Source organism: Cheilinus undulatus, linkage group 7 (assembly GCF_018320785.1).
Source record: "Cheilinus undulatus linkage group 7, ASM1832078v1, whole genome shotgun sequence".
NCBI lineage: Eukaryota > Metazoa > Chordata > Actinopteri > Labriformes > Labridae > Cheilinus > Cheilinus undulatus.
This window is the reverse complement of record NC_054871.1, coordinates 47,196,045-47,216,372: the sequence shown is the minus strand read 5'-3', so window position 1 is coordinate 47,216,372 and position 20,328 is coordinate 47,196,045. Positions and strand designations below refer to the sequence as shown.

The 20,328-nt window shown below is 40.0% G+C and overlaps 1 protein-coding gene across 2 annotated transcripts in view; it reads left to right on the top strand.

Moving 5' to 3' along the window:
- Window positions 1-903: 903 nt before the first annotated feature.
- The window catches only part of prdm5 (PR domain containing 5), an 82,945-nt gene continuing 63,520 nt past the window's right edge, over window positions 904-20,328 (top strand). Inside the window, exons 1-8 of one of the 2 annotated variants that reach the window (XM_041790772.1) lie at window positions 904-1,130; window positions 1,799-1,882; window positions 4,119-4,241; window positions 10,901-11,039; window positions 11,177-11,354; window positions 14,524-14,616; window positions 14,710-14,831; window positions 15,473-15,552. In XM_041790772.1, coding sequence (XP_041646706.1) covers window positions 1,032-1,130; window positions 1,799-1,882; window positions 4,119-4,241; window positions 10,901-11,039; window positions 11,177-11,354; window positions 14,524-14,616; window positions 14,710-14,831; window positions 15,473-15,552 — 918 coding nt within the window. In that variant the 5' untranslated portion in view covers window positions 904-1,031. Of the gene's footprint in view, window positions 1,131-1,798; window positions 1,883-4,118; window positions 4,242-10,900; window positions 11,070-11,176; window positions 11,355-14,523; window positions 14,617-14,709; window positions 14,832-15,472; window positions 15,553-20,328 lie in introns of both variants that reach the window. The other variant, XM_041790771.1, reaches the window with a different exon arrangement.

Here is a 20,328-nt window from a genome sequence, read left to right as displayed (position 1 = left end):
AATTTCCACTTAATTATCTCATTATTTCGACTTTTATCTCATTATTATTACTTTTATCTCATTATTATTACTTTTCATCCCATAATTTTGACTTTATTATCTCCTAATTTCGACTTTATAATCCCATAATTTCGACTTTTATCTCTTTATTATTATTTTTCATCTCATAATTTTGACTTTTCATCTCATAATTTCAAAGTCTTTATCTCATTATTACTTTTTATCTCATAATTTCAACTTAATTATCTCATTATTTCGACTTTTATCTCATCATTATTACTTTTATCTCATTATTATTACTTTTCATCCCATAATTTCGACTTTACTACCTCCTAATTTCGACTTTATAATCCCATAATTTCGACTTTTATCTCTTTATTATTATTTTTCATCTCATAATTCTGACTTTTTATGTCATAATTTCAAAGTCTTTATCTCATTATTACTTTTTATCTCATAATTTCTACCTTATTATCTCATAATTTCGACTTTTATCTCATTATTATGACTTTTAATCACATAATTATGATTTAAATGCCCTCACTTCCGCATTTTTCTTTTCTAAGTGGCAGAAATGGGCTTCCATATGACCCAGATCACCAAAGAGAGCAAGAACTCTCATTGCTAATTTATTATATTTTATTTTTTCATCTAAGTATTTCTTTGCTTCCTGTTCCACTTAAAGTTCATAAAATGCTGCCTGTGGCGTGAGTTTGCACTGAGTAGGAATTTTGCATGTAAATACAGTGTTTTGTCTCACTGTCCTGCTTCCCCAGTGAACATGCTGAGGTTACAGCCTCTGAATGAATCACAGTCCGCAGAGTTTCACGACAGCAAAGGTAGCTTCTGGTTACAAACTTTGGACCAATCAGAGCGCGGCTTTTCTTTCCTACAGCAGGAGCAGCAAGAGTTCAACCTGGACCGTTTCTACAAGAAACTATCAGCTCTAAATTCAAACTGACATGCTTATCCACTTTCGCTGACACACGTGAAATCCAACTTATTGTCATTGGAGGAAACTTCCCCCAGTAATGACAATGTTGGGGATGTACGTGCCAGACAGATTTTCCCTGAAATCGTCAAAGGTCCAGGATGGAATCGGTCTGTACACGGCGAGGCGGGTGAAAAAGGTTTGTAGTTTCCGACCGGGCAACTTTGTAACCGAGTTTTGACGTTTTTGCCGCTTTCTAGAAACTTCTAGTCGATTGAGTAGTGGTTTTTAGTCGCCCTTTTCTTGATAGTCGCTGTCAAATTCTCAGCTTCGACCCAAGGCTGCTCTGACGTGAAGTGCCACGTAGATACAGTCACTCCAGTAGTTTCTCGTGTAACACATCAGTGTAATCATGTCGGAGAGGAAAAGGAGGCTAACGGGGCTGTTTTAAAGAACCAGAACAGTTCAGGAATGCTAAAAAGCGGAACTTAGGTCGATAAAAATGCAGATATTTGTCCAGAGCTATCAGAGAAGTAGAGACATGTTCAGAGGATGAATGAGTCCATGTTACAGTAGGAGTGAATTCACAAAATTATCATTAAATTTGTGCTAAAGCAGTATAAAGATGGACATGAATACACGCCCACAGAAGGTTCTGGCATCTCATAAGGAAAACTTCACGTAGTAAATGATGCATTCACATGTCATATTAAAAAGTAGGCGTGTCCACGTTGCCCACAATGCCAAAGAGTCATAGCTTGGAGTCCTTCGGGGTGTATACGGCTCTAATATGATCCATACTGGCTGCCAGCTTGTTGAAAAATCATGAATCATGTTTGACAAATGATCCTTGTGTTTGTTTTAAAGGGAGAAAAGTTTGGCCCCTTTGCAGGCGAGAGAAAGCTGCCCAATGAGCTGGATGAAAGCTCGGACACCAGGCTCATGTGGGAGGTAAATACAGACTTTTATTTTAATTTTTCCTGCACCTTTCAGTGTCTCAGGATTTAAATATGTGTGCAGTTACAGCAGTATACTCGCACATTCAGAGGTGACTTGATTATGTTCTTTTGTTAAAGAACATAATCAAGTCTTTAACCTGGGCCTTACTTTTTTATGTGGTTTAACATGTTAATGACTTGAAGTTCCACTATTACAGTGCCTATAAAAATATTAACCCCCTTGGATGTTTAACCCTGTTATTGATTTTATACATCAACCATGGTCAATTTAATCTTGGCATAAAAAATATTACAATAAGAGCATTAATATCAACATAAAATAGATTTTTACTCAGTAATGTCACTTCAAAAACATGTAAGGTTAAATGAAGTGACTGACCTAAGTCAACAGAGGCTCGGTCAGTGGGTGCTCGTAGGCTCACAATTAGTGGAATGGGGATCGCCTGAGTGCAGTGAATGGGTTTAAAGTGATTGATTCCTGGCTACCATTACACCATGAAGACAAAAGAACACTCCAAGCAACTTAGACAAAAGGTTATTGAATCATCAGGAAATGGAAAGAATATGGCACTTGTTCAACCCTTTACCTACTGCCATAGCGTTGACGCTATGTTTAATATGTCCGTAGTATTATTACCGTAACTAAGTCAAAGTTTGTCTGATCAGAAAAATTCAAACGGTATTGGAAAGCTGAGAATTGTGGGCATGCACACATATATGGCTTAAGCTATTAGTTACTCACAACCATATGACGTGGGCATTCATAGCAAAACACCAGTTTTGTATTTTTTTTTTCTTTTAAACTGCTGACAATTCCATGTAATGTGCAATAATCATTAACCAGATGTTGAAAAGTCAAGTTCAAGTACTCCTGGGAAAAAAGGGACCAAAGCTCTCAGACTTACAGCCATAATAACAAAATATGTCCAAATTGCCATTTTAAACTCAGTAGATAAAGGGTTAAATCTGCCTGGATCAGACTGTCCTCACAATCTGAGTGAGCGTGAAAGAAGGACACTAGTGAAAGAGGCTACCAAGACACCTATGACTACTCTGAAGGAGTTCCAAGCTTCAGCAGCTGAGATGGGAGAGACTCTGCAGACAGCAACTGTTGGCTAGGTTCTTCACCAGTCAAGGCTTTATGGGAGAGTGGCAAAGAGAGAGCCACTGTTGAAGAAAATTCATTAAATCTGGGTAGAGTTCACCTAAAGGCATGTAGGAGACTCCATGGTCAAGTGGGAGAAAGTTCTTTGGTCTGATGAGACCAAAATGAAGCTTTTTGGCCATCAGACAAGACACCAAACACAGCACATCATCATCACAAACACACCATCCCCACTGTGAGGCATGGTGGTGGCAGCATCATGCTTTGGGGATGCTTCTCAGCAGCCCTGGAAGGCTTGTAAAGGAAGAGGGTAAAATCAATGCAGCAAAATATAGGAAATCCTGGAGGACAGTCTTCTTCAGTGGGTAAGAGAACCATGACTTAGGAGAAGAATCCCCGTGCAACTTGGCAAAGCTGAGCTGTTTTGCAAAGAAGGATGGAGTAAAAAAGTCCAGATGTGCAGGCCTGATTGAGACCCATCCACATGGACTCAGTGCTGTGATTGCAGCCAAAGGTGCATCTACTAAATACTAACTTGGAAGGGGTGAATATTTATGCAGTCACTAATTTTACATGCATATTTTTATTTAATTGACATTGCTTTGTAGAAATCTGTTGTCATTTTGACATTAAAGATTGTTTTTTTTTGTCAAAAAAGCCAAATGTAAAAAATCAGTCCTAAAATAATCTAGTCTGTAGCGAGCCTTACATACATATGAAAGCTGTATTAGAAATGCTGTGCAGTAATTAAGAGAGTTTAGTAAGGAATCTCCCTTCAGCTTGTGTTCCATTCAAGAACAACCCATCATTTTTCACCAGGCAGCTGTTAGGAAGAAGACACAGCTGCTGTGATTCTGTCCAAACACGCTCTCAGTTTCTCTGTGATAACGAAAACATTTAATTACACGGCAGATCAGTTAACGACGGCTGATTTAAACACTCATCTCAAGAAATAAAAGCTGTGATGCTAGTTATCTCTATCTGCCACATTGTGAGAAGTCTGTTTTACATAACAAGGTGTTGGGAACGATCTTTGATGCACTGAAAACAAACCATGAAAGCAACAAGAATCAGTGCTTCACTTCTGTCAGCTCATGCAGCTTACTGTATGTTTTTCTTCCAGGTGCGTGGCAGTAAAGGAGACGTGCTGTATATTCTGGATGCGAGTAACCCACGGCATGCCAACTGGCTGCGGTTTGTCCATCAGGCGCCGTCACAGGAGCAGAAGAACTTGGCAGCCATACAGGTAAATTTCCTCTCTGCGGACAATGAATCCCTCAGACCTACTGTACCTACAGAGACACATTAGAAAGACTTTTACAGGCAGAAAACATCAGTCAAGACTAGCTTATAATTTTTTCTTTGAAAAATAGGGCTGTAAAGTGACCACTAAGAGAGGTTCTGTTTGACTTGGCTACAGAGGTAGGATGCCAGAATTCAGTTTCATTTTTTATTTCTGTTTGGAGTGGACTGACTGTTTTCAGCCTTCAAAGTGGCTCTTAAACATTTTATTCTTTTAGAGGGTCAAAGAGGCAGATCTTTATTGTTTTAATTTGAAAGACATCCTGTATAGAGCCTTGCATTGGTCACTTTTATTTTACAATACAAAAATCAAAGGCTGGGAGCGTGAGAAAACTTCTAACTGACTTTCAGAAGGAATTACACCTTTAACCATAACTGCAGCCTTGTACAATCATCTATAGGAAGGAAACATGTGAAGGGGTCGTTGGATGCATGTTCTTTATTTGTATACAGATAAGACTTCAATTATTAGCTTCCCTCTGAAAATTTCATTTTTTTTAGTAATTCCCAAGTGCTGTTAAACAGCAAGGAATTTTTGCACTGTTTTTTTAAACATCCTAGTTTTATTTTGGATGCATATATTATTCAATGTTGCACTCAGAAACAAATTTGTTTTATTTAAACTACCAGGGTCTAAAATAGTAGCCCTCCTGATGGTAATAGTCTGTTCAGCCATCTTTTTGCTGGATAACGACCTTGCTTGTTTGCAGTAGTTTGCACAAGTCTCAGACACGTCTCCTGAGGAATCCCAGCCCACTCTTCTTAAGCCAATCTCTCAAGCTACTCCAGATTCTTCAGGCATGGACCTTGGTCCTCAGTTCACCCCACAGATTTTGAATGGGATTTAAGTCAAGGCTTTGTTTAGGCCAGTCAAAAACGTTCACTTTGATCTTCTGGAGGTAGTTCTTCACCAGGAGACATGCATGTTTAGATTCCTAGTTTTTCTGCTGACTGAGATTTTCTTTAAACTTTACATATCCTTCTTCGCTCATGAATCCTTCCACCTTCACAAGATTTCAAGTTCCAGATGCACTGAAGCATCTCCACAGCATAAAACTCCCACTGCCGTGTTTCACTGTGGGGACCGTGTTCTTTGGGTCACGCCTCTCCCGTCTTTCTTCAAACATCACCAACGTCTCTGTGGCCAAAGAGCACTAGTTTGGTCTCAACTGACTAACGGGAATGCTTTCAGTACGAATAATCCTTCTCCTGGTTGTCTTTAGCATACTAAAGTCATAGTCTTCAACCTCTCAGTCCATTCCTGTGCAGGAATCTAGCAGTTGTCTTCCTTGAGACCACAATATCTGACTTGGCTAAGTCATTCACCAGTGTCTTTAGTTGTTCTGAGGTCTTTAGACACATCGCTCACTACATTTTTATTTCCAGGGTCTTTGAAATCTGTCTCTTCCTCCCTCTGCCAGGCATGTTCTGGACTGTGTGGCTCACTTTGAATTTCTTGAATATCCTTCTCACTCAGGGCTGCATGGCGTTGCAGGGGTTAGAGCTGTTGCCTCACAGCAAGAAGGTTCCTGGTTTGCTTCCCGGGCAGGACCTTTCTGTGTGGAGTTTGCATGTTCTCCCCATGCATGCATGAGTTCTCTCTGGGTACTCCAGCTTTTTCCCACCACCAAAGACATGCTCGTTAGGCTAATTGATCACTCTAAATTGGCTGTAGGTGTGAACGTCAGTGGGCCTGGTTGTCTGTCTCTATATGCCAGTCTGTGACTAGCAACCAGTCCAGGGTGTACCCTGCCTCTGGCCCAATGACAGCTGGCCCAGCAACCCCCAACAGGATAAGTGGTATAGAAAATGTATGGATGGATGGATCCTTCTCCCTCCAGTTCATGACCGTCCAGTGATAACTTTGTAGATCTTACTTCTTTATGAGCATCAGCAATTATTTTTCTCAGCAAAATATTTATTTTGCTTATTTTTCTCAAGTCTAAAAAGCAGCAGATGAAAATATAACCGGTCAAAATATCTGGCAGAAAACATGCAAATGACCAGATAAGTAAATACTGAATACTTGCATATTATATTTTGTGTAACCTAGAAGATATGTTGCGAGAATGCGTTAATATAAACTAAAAGTTGCCTAATCTTACTACATCTACTGTCCTGTGGTGCTGGGGTTGTTTATCTCCTCAGATGGCAAGCACATGGCTAAATATGTATGCATAATGACGTCAAAGTGAATCTATCTCTCTACTGCGCCTGCTCATTACTGCTGGAGACTCTGCAACAGTCTATGCTCTGCAGGGAAAGCTTGACCAGAGCTTTTGCATAAAGCAGAATTTTAATCTAAGTGAGGTCTTCCTGGTTAACCAAAGGCTTAATATCATCAGCGGTATGGAGGGATTTTGAGTATGTCATTGCTGTGAGTAATGAAGAGGCTGAATCAAAGAGAACGGTACAACTGAGCATCTGAAACACCGATGCAGCAGCAGAGAGAGAGAGGCCTACGCTGGCTAATTAGCAGTAGTAGTCTTGGATAAGCTGTCAATGAGAGGAGGTTTGGACTGGACTATCTGCTTTGGAGCTTTTATCTTTTCGGGACTAGTCCAAATAAACCAGGATGGTTGGATTTACTGCTTTATTGGAGGTTACAGTGATATCGTCATGGGGACTGAGATTAGCAACTGATGGAAAGACTCATTTTTCATTTGAAATATAGAGTTGTAACGCAATGGTCAAGACGACTTGCTTAAGTTCAAACTGAGCATCAGAATGGGGAAGAAGGGTAAATTAAGTGACTTTGAACTTGGCGTGGATGTTGTTGACAGACGGGCTGCTCTGAGTTTTTTAGAAACTGCTGATCTACTGGGATTGTCACACACGACCATCTCCAGAGAATGGTCAGAAAAAAGGGAAAATATCCAATGAGTGGCAGTTGTGTGGATGAAAATGCCTTTTTGATGTCAGAGGATAATGGGCAAACTGGTTCAAGATGATAGAAAGGCAATAGCAACTCAAATAACCACTTAAATATCCCGAATACCAACTCTGAATGCACAACATGTGGGACTTTGAAGCAGATGGGCGACAGCGGCAGAAGACCACACCGGGTGCCACTCTTGTCAGCTTAGAACAGAAAAACTGAGGCTACAATTTACACAGACTCAGCTGTAAATCTGCAGCAACTGCATGATGCTTTCATGCCAATACAGACCAAAATCTCTGAGGAATGTTTCCAACACCTTGTAGAAACCATGCCATGAAGAATTAAGGGAGTGCTGAAGGTAGAAGGGGGTCCAACCCTGTACTAGCAAGATGTACCTAATAAAGTGGCTGGTGAGTGCAGGTAGAGAGAAGAGTCTGAAGGAGAGAGCTTATAAGGAGGGTGATGAAGAAAAGCCAGACTAGGCTGCTTTGGTAAAGATTAAGTGTAAAAGACATGGAAACATTTTGTAGGGAGATCTTTTTTTTCATACTTTATTTCATTTTTTAAGGAGCTTCTACTTTTTCTTTCTAAATGCAGATTCAAGACAAATTTAAAATCAGAGTTTCTCAAACTAGTACAAGCTCTGAACAGCAGCCTCAGCCAGTGATTGTTGTTTTTGGAGGAACAAGGAATGATTCTCTTTGTCAATTTAGTCTTTCCAAATACCTCAATTACATGTTTTAAAGTTCTGAAAACAAACTGAACATGGCAAAGCCTATGAATACAAAAAATGTGAAGAATTTAAAAACCCTCAACTCTGATGCTTACTTGTAAAGACAGGCTTAGCTCACTGGACCTGGAACATTTCACCTCCTTCACTCCTGTTTTAAAGATAAAAGCGGCTGTTTTGTCCTGATGGAAGAAAAATGGAGGTAAAAGAAGAAGAGGAGATGAACATTTCAGGTCCAAGTTCCTGCCATTAATACCCAAGTGCCCGCAGTGATTGGTGGTTTAAAGGTCGTCCATGTGTGTTAAAGCTCTGTGTTTCATCAGCAGTGACATTTATTGTGCTGCTTTCCCCTGCTTAATCATTATTTATGTATATTTAGAATCCCGTAGTTAAAACAGAATGACGGTTTGATTTTATTAGCATGACCTTTAAGGACAGGAAAGTTAATGACGACATTTTTTAGGGTTTGAGGTTTTGACCTGTGGCCTCAATCAGACTTAAGAGACTGTTGTCTGGGTGTAATGAGTTCAGCAGTCAGCCAGTCTCAGTGTTCCCGCAGTGTATTACCGTAGATGGTGAAAAACTCTATTCTACAAAGAATGCTTTTCTCATTTGGCTCGTTTCTCTCGGATTTTTCAGGTAGAGTCCTGCCAGTGTTTCATGGTTTTGCTAATCATGTGGCTGGTAGATTTGAACCATGTTGTAGGCTTGTCTTGTAGTCAGTTTAGCTTTTGTAACCTGATTTTTAGCACCCATTTGTAATCTTTATCCACTGTCTTTACCTTCATTTTCCTTTTTTTAAGTGATCAATACTTCAGATATTTACTAACTTGGGCTTATTAGTATTTTCTGTCTCATGCAAATGCAAATCATTCTTCTATTCATCAGTTATTCCTTATGTTATGAACCTATATCTGTTGTTCTTTTTCTCTTTAGACAACCCTAGATATGAAGTCCTAAAGGGTAGGGATACATGGTATTATCAGCAGATATTGTCTTGAAAAGACAGTTATTGCATCAGCAGATTTCAGTATTTCTGCAGATATTTAAAACAGATATTTTGGCTGTGAATAACAGCACATATCGATGGTAAATTTTTGCCATTTGTACTAATAAGTGCAAAGTTTTAGGCTGGACCAACAGATCTTCGCCAGTTAAGGTCTTTTCTTTGTTCACTCATAATCTTCAAAATTAAAAGTGAGTTTTAAGTGGTTAAGTGTTTTTCTTTGTTCATCCTTGTATATTAAAATATGTGAAAAGGACTGAAGCTTTAGGTCTGAAATACATATTCTAATACTGTTATTGGTATCGGCTAAAATGAATCTGTAAATGTCAGATATGACTGATATGATTATGGGCTCTAAGCAGGAATCGCTTCCGTATTTGGCATCAGGCAGCTCCCAAACTTCAAACTTGGGAGACTGAACGAAGAAGAAAACAGCGTATGATAGCAAATACGTTGCGGTTTACTCGCGGTTTACATGAGTTACCTGAGCTGACTGTCAATGACGAGTTCAATTTAGCTCAAGATGTACATTGCAGCACACAGCACTGATGTCTAGAAGTGTTTTTGAAACATCATTTTAGCACTTTTAAATGCCATTATGACAAAGACTAAACAAAACAACAATCGAAACAAAAAAACTGAAGAATAAACGAAGTATAGGATGGTTTAAATTCCAGTTTGGCTCAGCATGTATCATTGGGCAGAAGTTGTAAAGTGGCCTTATTTCCCACCAGAAATACGTCAAACCCTGCTGTGCATAGAGCCTATTAGCTGCTCATGAAACTAATAACAGATATTTGAAACCAGTAGCACTTACGGCAAAAAGTAAAATCTTCTAGTAAACATTCTGTATTGAATTGGTATAAATACAACAGCAATGACTGTACACCTTTTATGGTTCAAGCATGTGTTAACTGATAATGTAAGTGCCACCGTTTTAAGTAATGGCAGCAAAACCAAGCTTAGCTAGAGCTTATTTATATGAATAGCTTAATAATAATAATAGCACATAAATGTATAAGTTGGATTTTATTTAATAATTTAACCAGTTAGGTAAGCATTGACTAAACCATCAAAATCAACCATTTTAATAAAAGCAGTATTTTTCCATCTTAGATATGTTAGAGAAAAGTTATATGCAAGTATTAATGAAGTACCAGTCAAGCACTTTTTTGGGCATTTTTATTTTGAGGGGCATTTTGTCTTTAGTGATGGGACAGCTATGAGTGACAGGGAATATGGGGAGGGAGAACTGAGGAAGACATGCACAAAACATGGGCCGAGGCTGGGAATCAATCCCGGGACCAGTGTGCTGAGGATAATAGCCTTTGCCTGGATCTACCAACTGCACCCAATCATGGGGACATTTCCCAACTGATTTAAAGGGGACATACTTTAACCCTTTTAAGACAAGTTTATATTAGTCTTAAAGGTCCCCAAAACATGCCTGGGAAGTCTGTTGCTGATTAAACACTCCAGTATTAGATTTTTGCATATCTAAAAACCTCTCTGTTTCAGCCCTGCTCAGAACGAGCTGTTTCTGTGTCTGTGGCCTAAAGTCATACTGAGCTGTCTAACTCCGCCCCTCACCACACCCCTCTCAGGAAATGGATGTGGCTGAATGGATGTGGTGGAGGATGAGGGCGGGACTTTCTTCCAAGTAGGGGCTGCCAACTGAACCTGGGGGCGGGGCTAACTCCCCACATGACATCATGAGAAGAAAGTCTAAGAGCGCCTTATTTCAGCACACATTTTTTGAAAGGTGGAAAAAGTGGTGGGGGGCTGGATTATTGTAGTACTTGAGGGGATTGTTGATAGGCCAGGGGCACATATTTTTGTTAGAAAAGCCTGGAAAAGTGATTTTTGCATAATATTTCCCCTTTAACCAATAAAAAACTAACAGTGAATGTCACTACTAACCCTACCTTCAATTAGTGATGGAAAGATTTCCTCACAGTTTTAATCTCTAATGTTGTTGTCTTCAAGGATGGAGAGAACATCTTTTACCTGGCTGTGGATGACATTGAGACGGACACAGAGCTCCTGATTGGCTACCTGGACAGTGATATGGAGGAGGAAGAGGAGGAGGAAGAGGAAGAAGATGTCAAGGATGAGGATGAAAACAGTAAAGATGCTAAGCACCTTGTTAAAATGGGTAAAATGGAGTTATGCTGCCTTAATTGTATTAGTTCCTCCATCACATGTGTTTTAGTGTAAATTTACCAGGGTCAGCCTTGCGGTGTGTGCTCCCTTTCTCTCCAGAGCTGGTCATAAAGAAGGAGGACCACCCGTGCCTGCTGTGTGAGAGCAGTTTTCCCAGTGAGGAGATCCTGGCGGCCCACCTTCAGAGTCTACACCAGAGACCCAGCACGGAGGAGAAAGAGTTCAAATGTAGAAACTGTGGCAAGAAGTTTCCCATCAAACAGGCTCTGCAGCGCCAGTGGGTTTGGGTTTCTGTTCATTCACTTAGCCTTCGTTTTATTCCGCTGTTCTCATGAGCAACCTGCAGCACATTAGGAGGCCTGAAATCAGTTTGACAGCTGCTTAGGTGTAAGGTTTTATGTAAAGGTGAAATTAAGGGTTTGAAACTTTACCTGCCTCTGGCAAAGAAAAAGCATTGATGATTTCAAAAGTCAGAGGGATAGCTGAATCTCAAAAAGTTTAATGTAATACAAAAAGTGAAACTTCAATATGTTCTAGATTAATCTCATACAAAGTGATATATTTCAAGACTTTTTGTTTTAATCTTGATGATAAGGCATACAGCTTATAATACAGAAATGTTGACCTTCTGGAAAATTCTGCTCATATGTGCTTTCAGTAATTGGTTGTTTTGCACAAATTACTGTACCTATGCAATGTGGCATGAAGCTGATCAGTCCGTGGCACTGCTGGGGTGCTATGAAGCCCAGGTTGCTCTGATAGCAGCCTTCAGCTCATCTGGATTGTTGAGTCTGGTGTCTCATCTTCCTCTTGACATTTCCCCAGAGATTCTCTACGAGGTTCAGGTCGGACCAGGTGGCTGGCCAATCAAACAGTAACACCACGGTCAGCAAACCAGTTTCTGGTAGTTTTGGCTTCACTGTGTTCAGGTGCCAAGTCCTGCTGGAAAAGGAAATCAGTATCACCATAAAGCTTCTCAGCAGATGGAAGCATGAAGGTCCCTGAAATCTCCTGGTAGATGGCTGACAGCGTTGACTCTGGACTTGATAAAGACCAGTGGACCAACAGCAGCAGATGACACGGCTCCTAGGATTCTGTGCCTCTCAGATCTTCCTCCAGACTGAGACCTTGATCTGTGGTTCAGGATTGGCTCGACGCGAGGAACACGACACTTGTAGCCCATTTCCTGGACCTGTCTGTGTGGTGGCTCTTGATCCACTGACCCCAGCCTCAGATCTACCCCTTCTGTTTCAGATACCCCACCCTCTGATGATAAATTTTCAGCCCATGGGGAGATAGATGTTATCCCTGCTCAGACTGACTACAACTCTGTAACAGTGGTGGTCTAATGTCGGCATTCGCAAACTCCAGACTGATGTGCTCACACTGTGGTCTGATAGTTGTGCATGGCCTGAGTTCTCACACAGCTGAGTAAAATCTTACTTTAAAAGTAAAAAAGACGGCCCAGGCACAGATCCAGGACAACTTTTTCTGTGGTTACTAATAACAAGAAGACTTTACCTCAACCTATATGTGAAATTCTCTCTTTTCGATGATAAATGTGAATTATTATTTGTTTATTAATCAGGAAGAGAGAGAAAGAGAGAGACAAGAGACAGCACTATGCTGCTGTGCTGAGTCAAACCAAGTCGAGCCGCCCCTGATAATGGAAAAGCCCCATTTGTGTTGTGTGTTTTTTATGCTTCCATTGTTTTGTGTTTTATGTGCTTGGTTGGTGAAAAAGGAATTTGTAAGTGAGACAGACCCTTTGTGGTAGACTCTTGGGTTAACAAGAATAATGATTATTTTGCCAGAGCTCTGACCGAAACACTGACTAAACCCTTACTGCATCCGCTACAAAGCTGAGCTCATCCCTGTTGCTTGTGCTGCTTTTCTTACCACACTTTCCTCTTCCAGTCATCTTTCCATGAACCTGCTTTGATACAGCCTCTGAGAACAGCCTATTCTTTCAGCAGTGACCTTCTGTGGCTTCCCCTCCTCGTGAAGGAGGACAGTAGTTAAGTCAGCAGTCTTCCCCATGATTGGGGTTGTGTGAAGTGAATTAGCAGGAGAGATTGAAAGCTCAGGAAACCTTTGCAAATTGGACTTTTACACAATATTGTAATATATTGAGATGGTGGATTTTTGTGAGTTTCAAAGCCCAGTTCAGACCAAAGATTCGTGACAAGACGGTTTTAGAACGTTGCAGGTGAGAGTTGCAGCACTCTGAACCAAGCGTTGCAGCTTGCATCAAGCCATCTGATGTTGTCACCAGCGACTCAGCCTGTCAAGTTGCAGAGAGTGGGTTTTAGAACACAGCTAAATCTGTCCATGGAAAAAATATTTTTCCACAGACAGATATTTTCATTATAACAAAACTGATCTGGCAAAGCATTTTTGTATTCATATGTGCCGTGAAATTGCACAGCTGCACGGTGTTGATGACAAGGAGGAGTAATCGCTCTTGTGCACCCGCATATGATATAAATGTTAGGCGTGACCATGACGACAAAAACACAAAAACAGTGAATGTGCAGTTCCTTCCCTTTTTTAGAGACAGATTAATTGTGCATTAACGTCAGAATAAAATCTCTTAAAAGTGACGTGAGAGCAGTTGCATGGAAATGCTGCATCGTCTCCTTTAATTACAGCAGTGTGAACTGAGAGTTGTTTAGAGCGTCTGAACTGGCCTTAAGCCGTAATCATGAAAATTAAAGCAAAAAAAAAAAAATCTTGAAATATTTCACTTTGTGTGAGGGTTAAAGCGCATTCATTTCCAATATCTTCAACCAATCCTGAGATAAATTTAGTTTAGTATTTTATTTATCAAAGTTGAAGATGTTGTTTAAAAATGGTTCACAACTGGCGGTGCCTAAGGACCCACCACCACCCTCTTATTCAGAGGCACAACCCCAATTCTCCATAATGTTCAACCACTTTAATGTATGTAATGAAAAATGTTACAGATTGGACAACAAAGAGATGGGACAAAAGAAGCATGCTTTAAAAAGAAGATATGTATGTGTACATTTTATTTTACTCATTTTTTTCCAAAGATGTAAAAATATGACAATTTATCAAGGAATTCCCTAATTATCTTGGGAAAACCAGCTTAGTTTTCCGGAAAAAGTAAATGAGTAAGGTGACATATTGAGGAAAAGACAGAAATTTACTTGTCAACATAAGAAAACCTTGAAAAAATGTCCAGATGTTCTTTATGTCCAATTAGGGCATGTATATGTCATAGACTAAGATTTTTCTTGGAAACAGCTTTGCGACCCACTTTTGGGTCCCAACCCACCAGTTGAGATCCACTTTTTATGATAACTTAAGTAAGAACTCTTCAAATTAGTTTATCATGCATATCTGGCTTTAAATTGTGATTTTAAGTCTAATATGTTTCATTCGTTGCCTCGTTTGTTTCTATTTTGAATCCTTTGTTTCAGTGTTTTGCATTGTTCTGAGTCACTGGATCCATCAGGCGACTCTAAGGCGCACCAGTGCTCGCTCTGCCACAACACATTCAGCTCTGAATCCAGGTAATGTACCAGTTAAAGCACAAAGTACAGCCTGCTATCAGTATACTGAAATGTACCAGACACATGCCATGTTTTTAATTTTTGTTTGTACAGTTTCGAGCAGCACAAAGAAGCGTGTAAAGGAGACGCCCGGTTCATCTGTAAAGCTGAGAGCTGTGGCAAAAGATTCAAGAGCAAGGACGCTCTGAAGAAGCATAAAGGAAACGTTCATACAGGTCTGCCTCTCCCTGCATGCCTCAGTCTGTCTGTTTACCTCTACATGCTAACATGTGGGGCACTTTTCTGTCTCTAAAGCGTCACATTATGAAGATCGTTGTCCATTAGCAGCCTCAGCACTCCAGGAAGTGCAGGAACAGTGCTTGACCTCGATCAGTTAAAATCTCTGTAACGTTGAGACACATCTCTAATTACTTGCGCTCTATAATTGCTGACCTGTGTGTTCTGGGGCGGCTCACTCCTTCAGATAATTGGACTTCCAAAGCTATTTATGATGGGATGTAGGGCAGCGGGGATCTGAGCCGCTGAACACGTGGACCAAGTATCAACCCGAGATTAAGACATCCATCAGAGAGCCGGGGTTTTATGTTTTACAAATGTGGTCAGGACGACGGGCGTGTGTGGGCGACGGGAAGTGGATCAGACTCTTTAGATGTGGGGCGTGATTGAGACAGGGATAAGGGGAGGGTCTCAAAGTGGTAGGATGGTGGGCCTGTAATGGGGAGAATTCAGTTTCCAGTTTCCCTTTTTCTGCTCCTGTAATGATTTCCTTCAAATTGTCGCCATGATTGCCCACTTTTGTTGTCGTCCTACAGATTTGTCTGCTTATTTCTCATACATTTCTGTCCTTGCTTCCCAGGGAGTGCACGCCGGAAACTGACGTGCAACATATGTAACAGAAAATGCTCCTCCTCTCTGAATCTACAGCAGCACAGAAAGGTGAGGCTCTGCAGCTCAGATTATCCCCACCAGATACTTTGCATTGGATCTGAGAGGATTTACAAAAGCTTAAGCAGTTTTGCATGATCCATTTTTACAGTGATGTCTCTTTTTTCCTGTTTCTTCCTGTACATCACGCTCTGTCTCGTCTATCCCAGAGCCTCCGAGTTCACTCTGTGCGGTTTTTCCGTCTCCGTATGGGGGTGTCTTTATGATGAAGTTGTAACAAATTTATTCTGAGTGACAAAGAGCAGACGGGTGGTTTCTTTTTCACAAGCTCATCCCGCCAGCCTTGTGAAATTTAAGAGGCTCTGTTGGCAGACAATTAGGTCCTAACCTTGGCGTCAGAATTCTCCCCTCTCTCTGATGGAGGCCAGATTTGAACCGGCCTCTTTAAATGCTGCTTTAAAATGTTTTATATTAATAGCTTTTTGTTGTGGTACTGTGGAGACTACTTGTAAGGACTGGTTGTAGCCACTGTGATGTTTTTGACAAACATTTTGTAGCCTATATATTTGGCTATATGGCTAACACCTTGCTTTTTAAGCTGAGGAACAGTGAGGTTAAAACTTTGGAGTGCTAACAATATATTTAAAAAGAAATTTTATGTGAAAGTCAGGCTAAAACTGGGTTTAATAGTTAGACTGGCTGAATTCAGAGAATGTCAAGTTTCCTGATGTGTGACTAACACCAACATCAGTGATCAAAAGGAATCAGATTTATGGTAATTTCAGTGCTTGAGTACTTGTGCAACCTTAAAGGGATATTTTGGTATTTTTTAGGATTGGTTGTATGAGGTATTTAGCAACAGTAGTGGCATTTGGCTTTAATTGAGCACTGCCTCTTTAAGAAGGACTCACCTGTCATACTGGCAGGGAAGCCAGGCCATACAGCACTGCAGACGGGTTCAGTGTCTCTGCCTAATTTTGTGAGTTTTAGTTGAAAATGGGCAAAAAAACCCTCCAATGTTGGCTCCAATGTATGCTCTTCTGAAAATTGTTGATGTGTGTTATTTTTCACCCAGAAAGCCTCTGTGTTTGGCAAACCAAACACCAAACCAACCAAAAGGTAGATATTTCAGTGCAGTTTTTAACTTCAACAGCTGGTAAAAGGTTAACATATACTGACCGTAGCTTCTCTTATTATAAGCCCTCAAAAAAATAAAGCAACAGTCATAAATTTACTTGGATGACAAACTTCCATTCAGCTTTTCTGGTCGGGGCTGCTGTCTCCAAATTGTCTCCAGAAAGTTGAAGATGGTCCATAAAATGCTTGCCTTAGGTAAGGCAGGAACTCTGGATGGGGAGTGATGCAGGCTGCAGGCGTATGTCTTCTGATCTGAAATGTCATAAGGAAGTGCTAATAAATCCCACTCAGGACAAACGAAGCTCTCTGTGTTCATGTATTCAGTTTCCACAACTACACCAGCAGGTAACCTGGGATCTCTTCTTCTCACTGGTTTCCACTGAAGTTTCTCTCTTTCCTCCTGCTGAGTCTCCATCTATAGAAGCTGTTCCTCTTTGTACTCTGATAAAAGTAGCCCTTCCTAGCACAGTAAATGGCATGGTATTATCAGCCGAGTCTCACTTTGCTCATTTTAGTTACGTTTGAACTTAGTTTGTTGTTGTCACAGCCTGAATGCCCAAACAGCTGATCAGAAGAGGACAACATGCTGAGGTGAAAGAGCATGTAGTCGAAGGTCGTTTTGCAAATTAGTGCCACACACAGATTCTTTTCTGCAAGGCCGCCCGTAAAAGGTTGTGAAGAGGAAAACTTTGTGAGGCCCAGACAAATTGGGGATCAGCAAAATCATGTTCTATGGTAAAGTTAAACTATTTTAACCTTAACCATATTTTATTTTTAACCTAAATAGTAACTTCTCTTATCAGTGTATTTATTTATTTATGTAATCTAAACCACTTTCTTAGAATAGAGTTACCTTTTAATGATAATGTCAACACTGGGGATGGGCACACTGAACTAAATGACTAGGAAAGTAATGTTGTACTTAAGAGCTATGATGTGCATAAATGTCAAGATGCCAGAAAATAAAACAGAAAAAGGCAAAAAATGGGCAAAAAGTGTCAGAAATGGGCTCAAAGTGGCAAAATTGTGCCAAATAAGTTGCTTAAAAGGGGCAACAAGCAGCAAGAAAAGATTTAAAGAGGCAAAAAGTGGCAAAAATGTGCAAAAAAGAGCAAATAAGTTGCTTAAAAGGGGCAGAAAGCAGCAAGAAGAGATTTAGAGTGCGAAGTTTAAAGAGGCAAACAGTGGCAAAAACGCAAAAAGTGAAAAAAAAAAGGTTTAAAAGGTTAAAAAGGGTGTAAAGCAGTAAAAATGCCTTAAAACTGGAAAAAAGGGCAAAAAGTGGAAGAATTGGGTCAAAAGTGGCAAAAATTAGAACAAATAAAAGGGAAGTGGCAATGATGGGGCAAATAGCCGCGAAAATGGGTAAAAAATGTAAAGAAGAAGTGGCTAAAATGGGGGAAAAGTGGCACATATGGTATAGACGTGGCAAAAATTATAAGCAAATGGATGAAAGGTGGCAAAAATGGGCATAATCTTGCTAAATGGGCAAAAAGTGGAATAAAAACATGGCCAAAAGGGTGACAAATCGGACAAAAGTGGCAAAAAAAGTTGCTATTAACAGACAAAGCAGTAAAAATGGACGTGAAGAGGGGAAAAGCGCAAAAAGCAGCATAAATTGTTGAAAGATGGCAAAAAGTGCCGAGAAACAAGTGAGAAGTGGCAATAATGGGAAAAAATGGTGCAAATGTAAAAAGAAGTGGCAAAAATGAACGAAAAGCTACAAAAATCGTTTGATAAAAGGTTTAAAAGCAGCACAAATGGGTGAGAAGTGGCAAAACATTGGAAAAAATGCCTCAAAAATGAGTGGAACAAAGAAATCTCAAAAATGGGTGGAAAGTTATGAAACAGTGTTAAAAGTAGCATTATTTAAAAAAAAATGTAATTGGAACCCAATAATAGCTCTACTCACTTTTCAGCTTCAATATGAGGGAACTGTGAGCTAGGGTACTAGCACCAATGCTACTGATCCAACACACATACATCGATATCATCAATAAAGCCCAACTAGGGAGGGCCCATTCTCTGAGAGGCCTGCTTTCTAGGTGAAATATAAAGCTTCAAAAATCTTCATAGAGCGTGCAGCTTCAGCAACATTTTTTTGAACATTTTAACCTAAAACTTTCTAAATTACCCAGAGAATCTGCACCTGTATGTTAGGCTGTATAGCCTAGCTTCCATGCTGGTACAACCAGCGAGTCTTTCTTAAAGGAGCAACACTCTTTGAAATCACTTGAGGATAATGCCACTACTATTGCCAAGTACCTCATATAACCCCGCTTAAAAAAACATTCCTTTTGGAGGGAGTATTTGAGTACCAGCTAACTATATTTTACTGTAGAAAACAACATATTGCACTCAGACCTGCTCGTGACCCACTGTGTTTTTCTGTGCTGTGCTGCTTATCAGACCTTGAATCTAACTTCTGAACCAAATCGAAGGTTTAAAAGACAGAGAATCAACTGAAAAACATCTTAATGGTTGTCTTGATGATCGCTCATCATTGTTGGCTGAATTGCTGCTTCAGACCGGGGCAGCAGTCCTTGAGATGTTGGGATCTGGATTATACAAGTTGTCTCAAACAGATTGTCCTGGCCATTAACAGTCAGTGAATGTTAATGAACGCCATTCATCAAATAACACTCTTCATCAGTTATCTCAGCTGGTAATTTTGGAATTTAATTTCCTCTTGTCAACATTTATCACCCAGATAAATCATCAGGCATTAATCCAAAAAGCCTCTTCCACTCTGTCCAACATTAAAAGTCACCTAGAAGTGGTGACATAGTTCTGCAGTGCATCATTTAACCTACTTCACCTCTTTATGAGTCACTGTTCTCCTGTTTCACATCTCCAGGGTGCTTTAAAATAGGTAAACCTCCTGTGTGGCCTCTTTATACGTCTGCGTGCCAATTCTGCTTCATGTGGCTCATCATGGTAGAAAATATTTCCAATCATGCACAATTGTCTGAGCCATTGTCTGCTCATGAATACGAGTTAGAAAGGCTGGGTGTTTGTATGAATTTAGGTCAGTGTTACAGTAGATTTGAACAAAAGATGTATATTCCAGTTAGTCACATAATGAAGACAGAAAGAGGAATTATAAACACATTTCTGCTCCAAAAAAATCTGATTTGTTCTTAACATTTTAATTGAAGACATTTGGGTATTAAGTATTATTCTTGCAGAGCAGCAATCAAACTTTCCATAATGACACGTTAGCTCCAAAGCAGCTTAAATCTGCCATTATCAACATTTAGCTGAACAAGCTTTTACATTAACAGCTGTGACAAGACGAGCTGCTCTGCATTAACATACGCTATTGTAGCTCTACGCTCGGGAACTATTGGATGTGCCGTTATTAAAGCCGTTCTCTGAAGCAGAAAAAAGATTGAAACTTTTCATCACTTTAATTGCTTTTCTGTCTGTAGACATCAATCTGATGAAAACGGACAAGATTTAGTTTATGTTCGTCATCGCAGGCCTGGGATCCTTCAACTTTTACTTGCTCTTCATTCTAAGTTTTTAAAGTTCTGATTAAGACCAACACTTACAGAATGATTACAACACTTCAAACCTGGGACAGGGCCCTGTTTTCACATATTTATTGGGTATTAAGGACAGCTGACTAGGGTCAGAATATCAGATTTTAACAGTTTTAACTGATGTAAAAAGAGATCCACGCGGTAC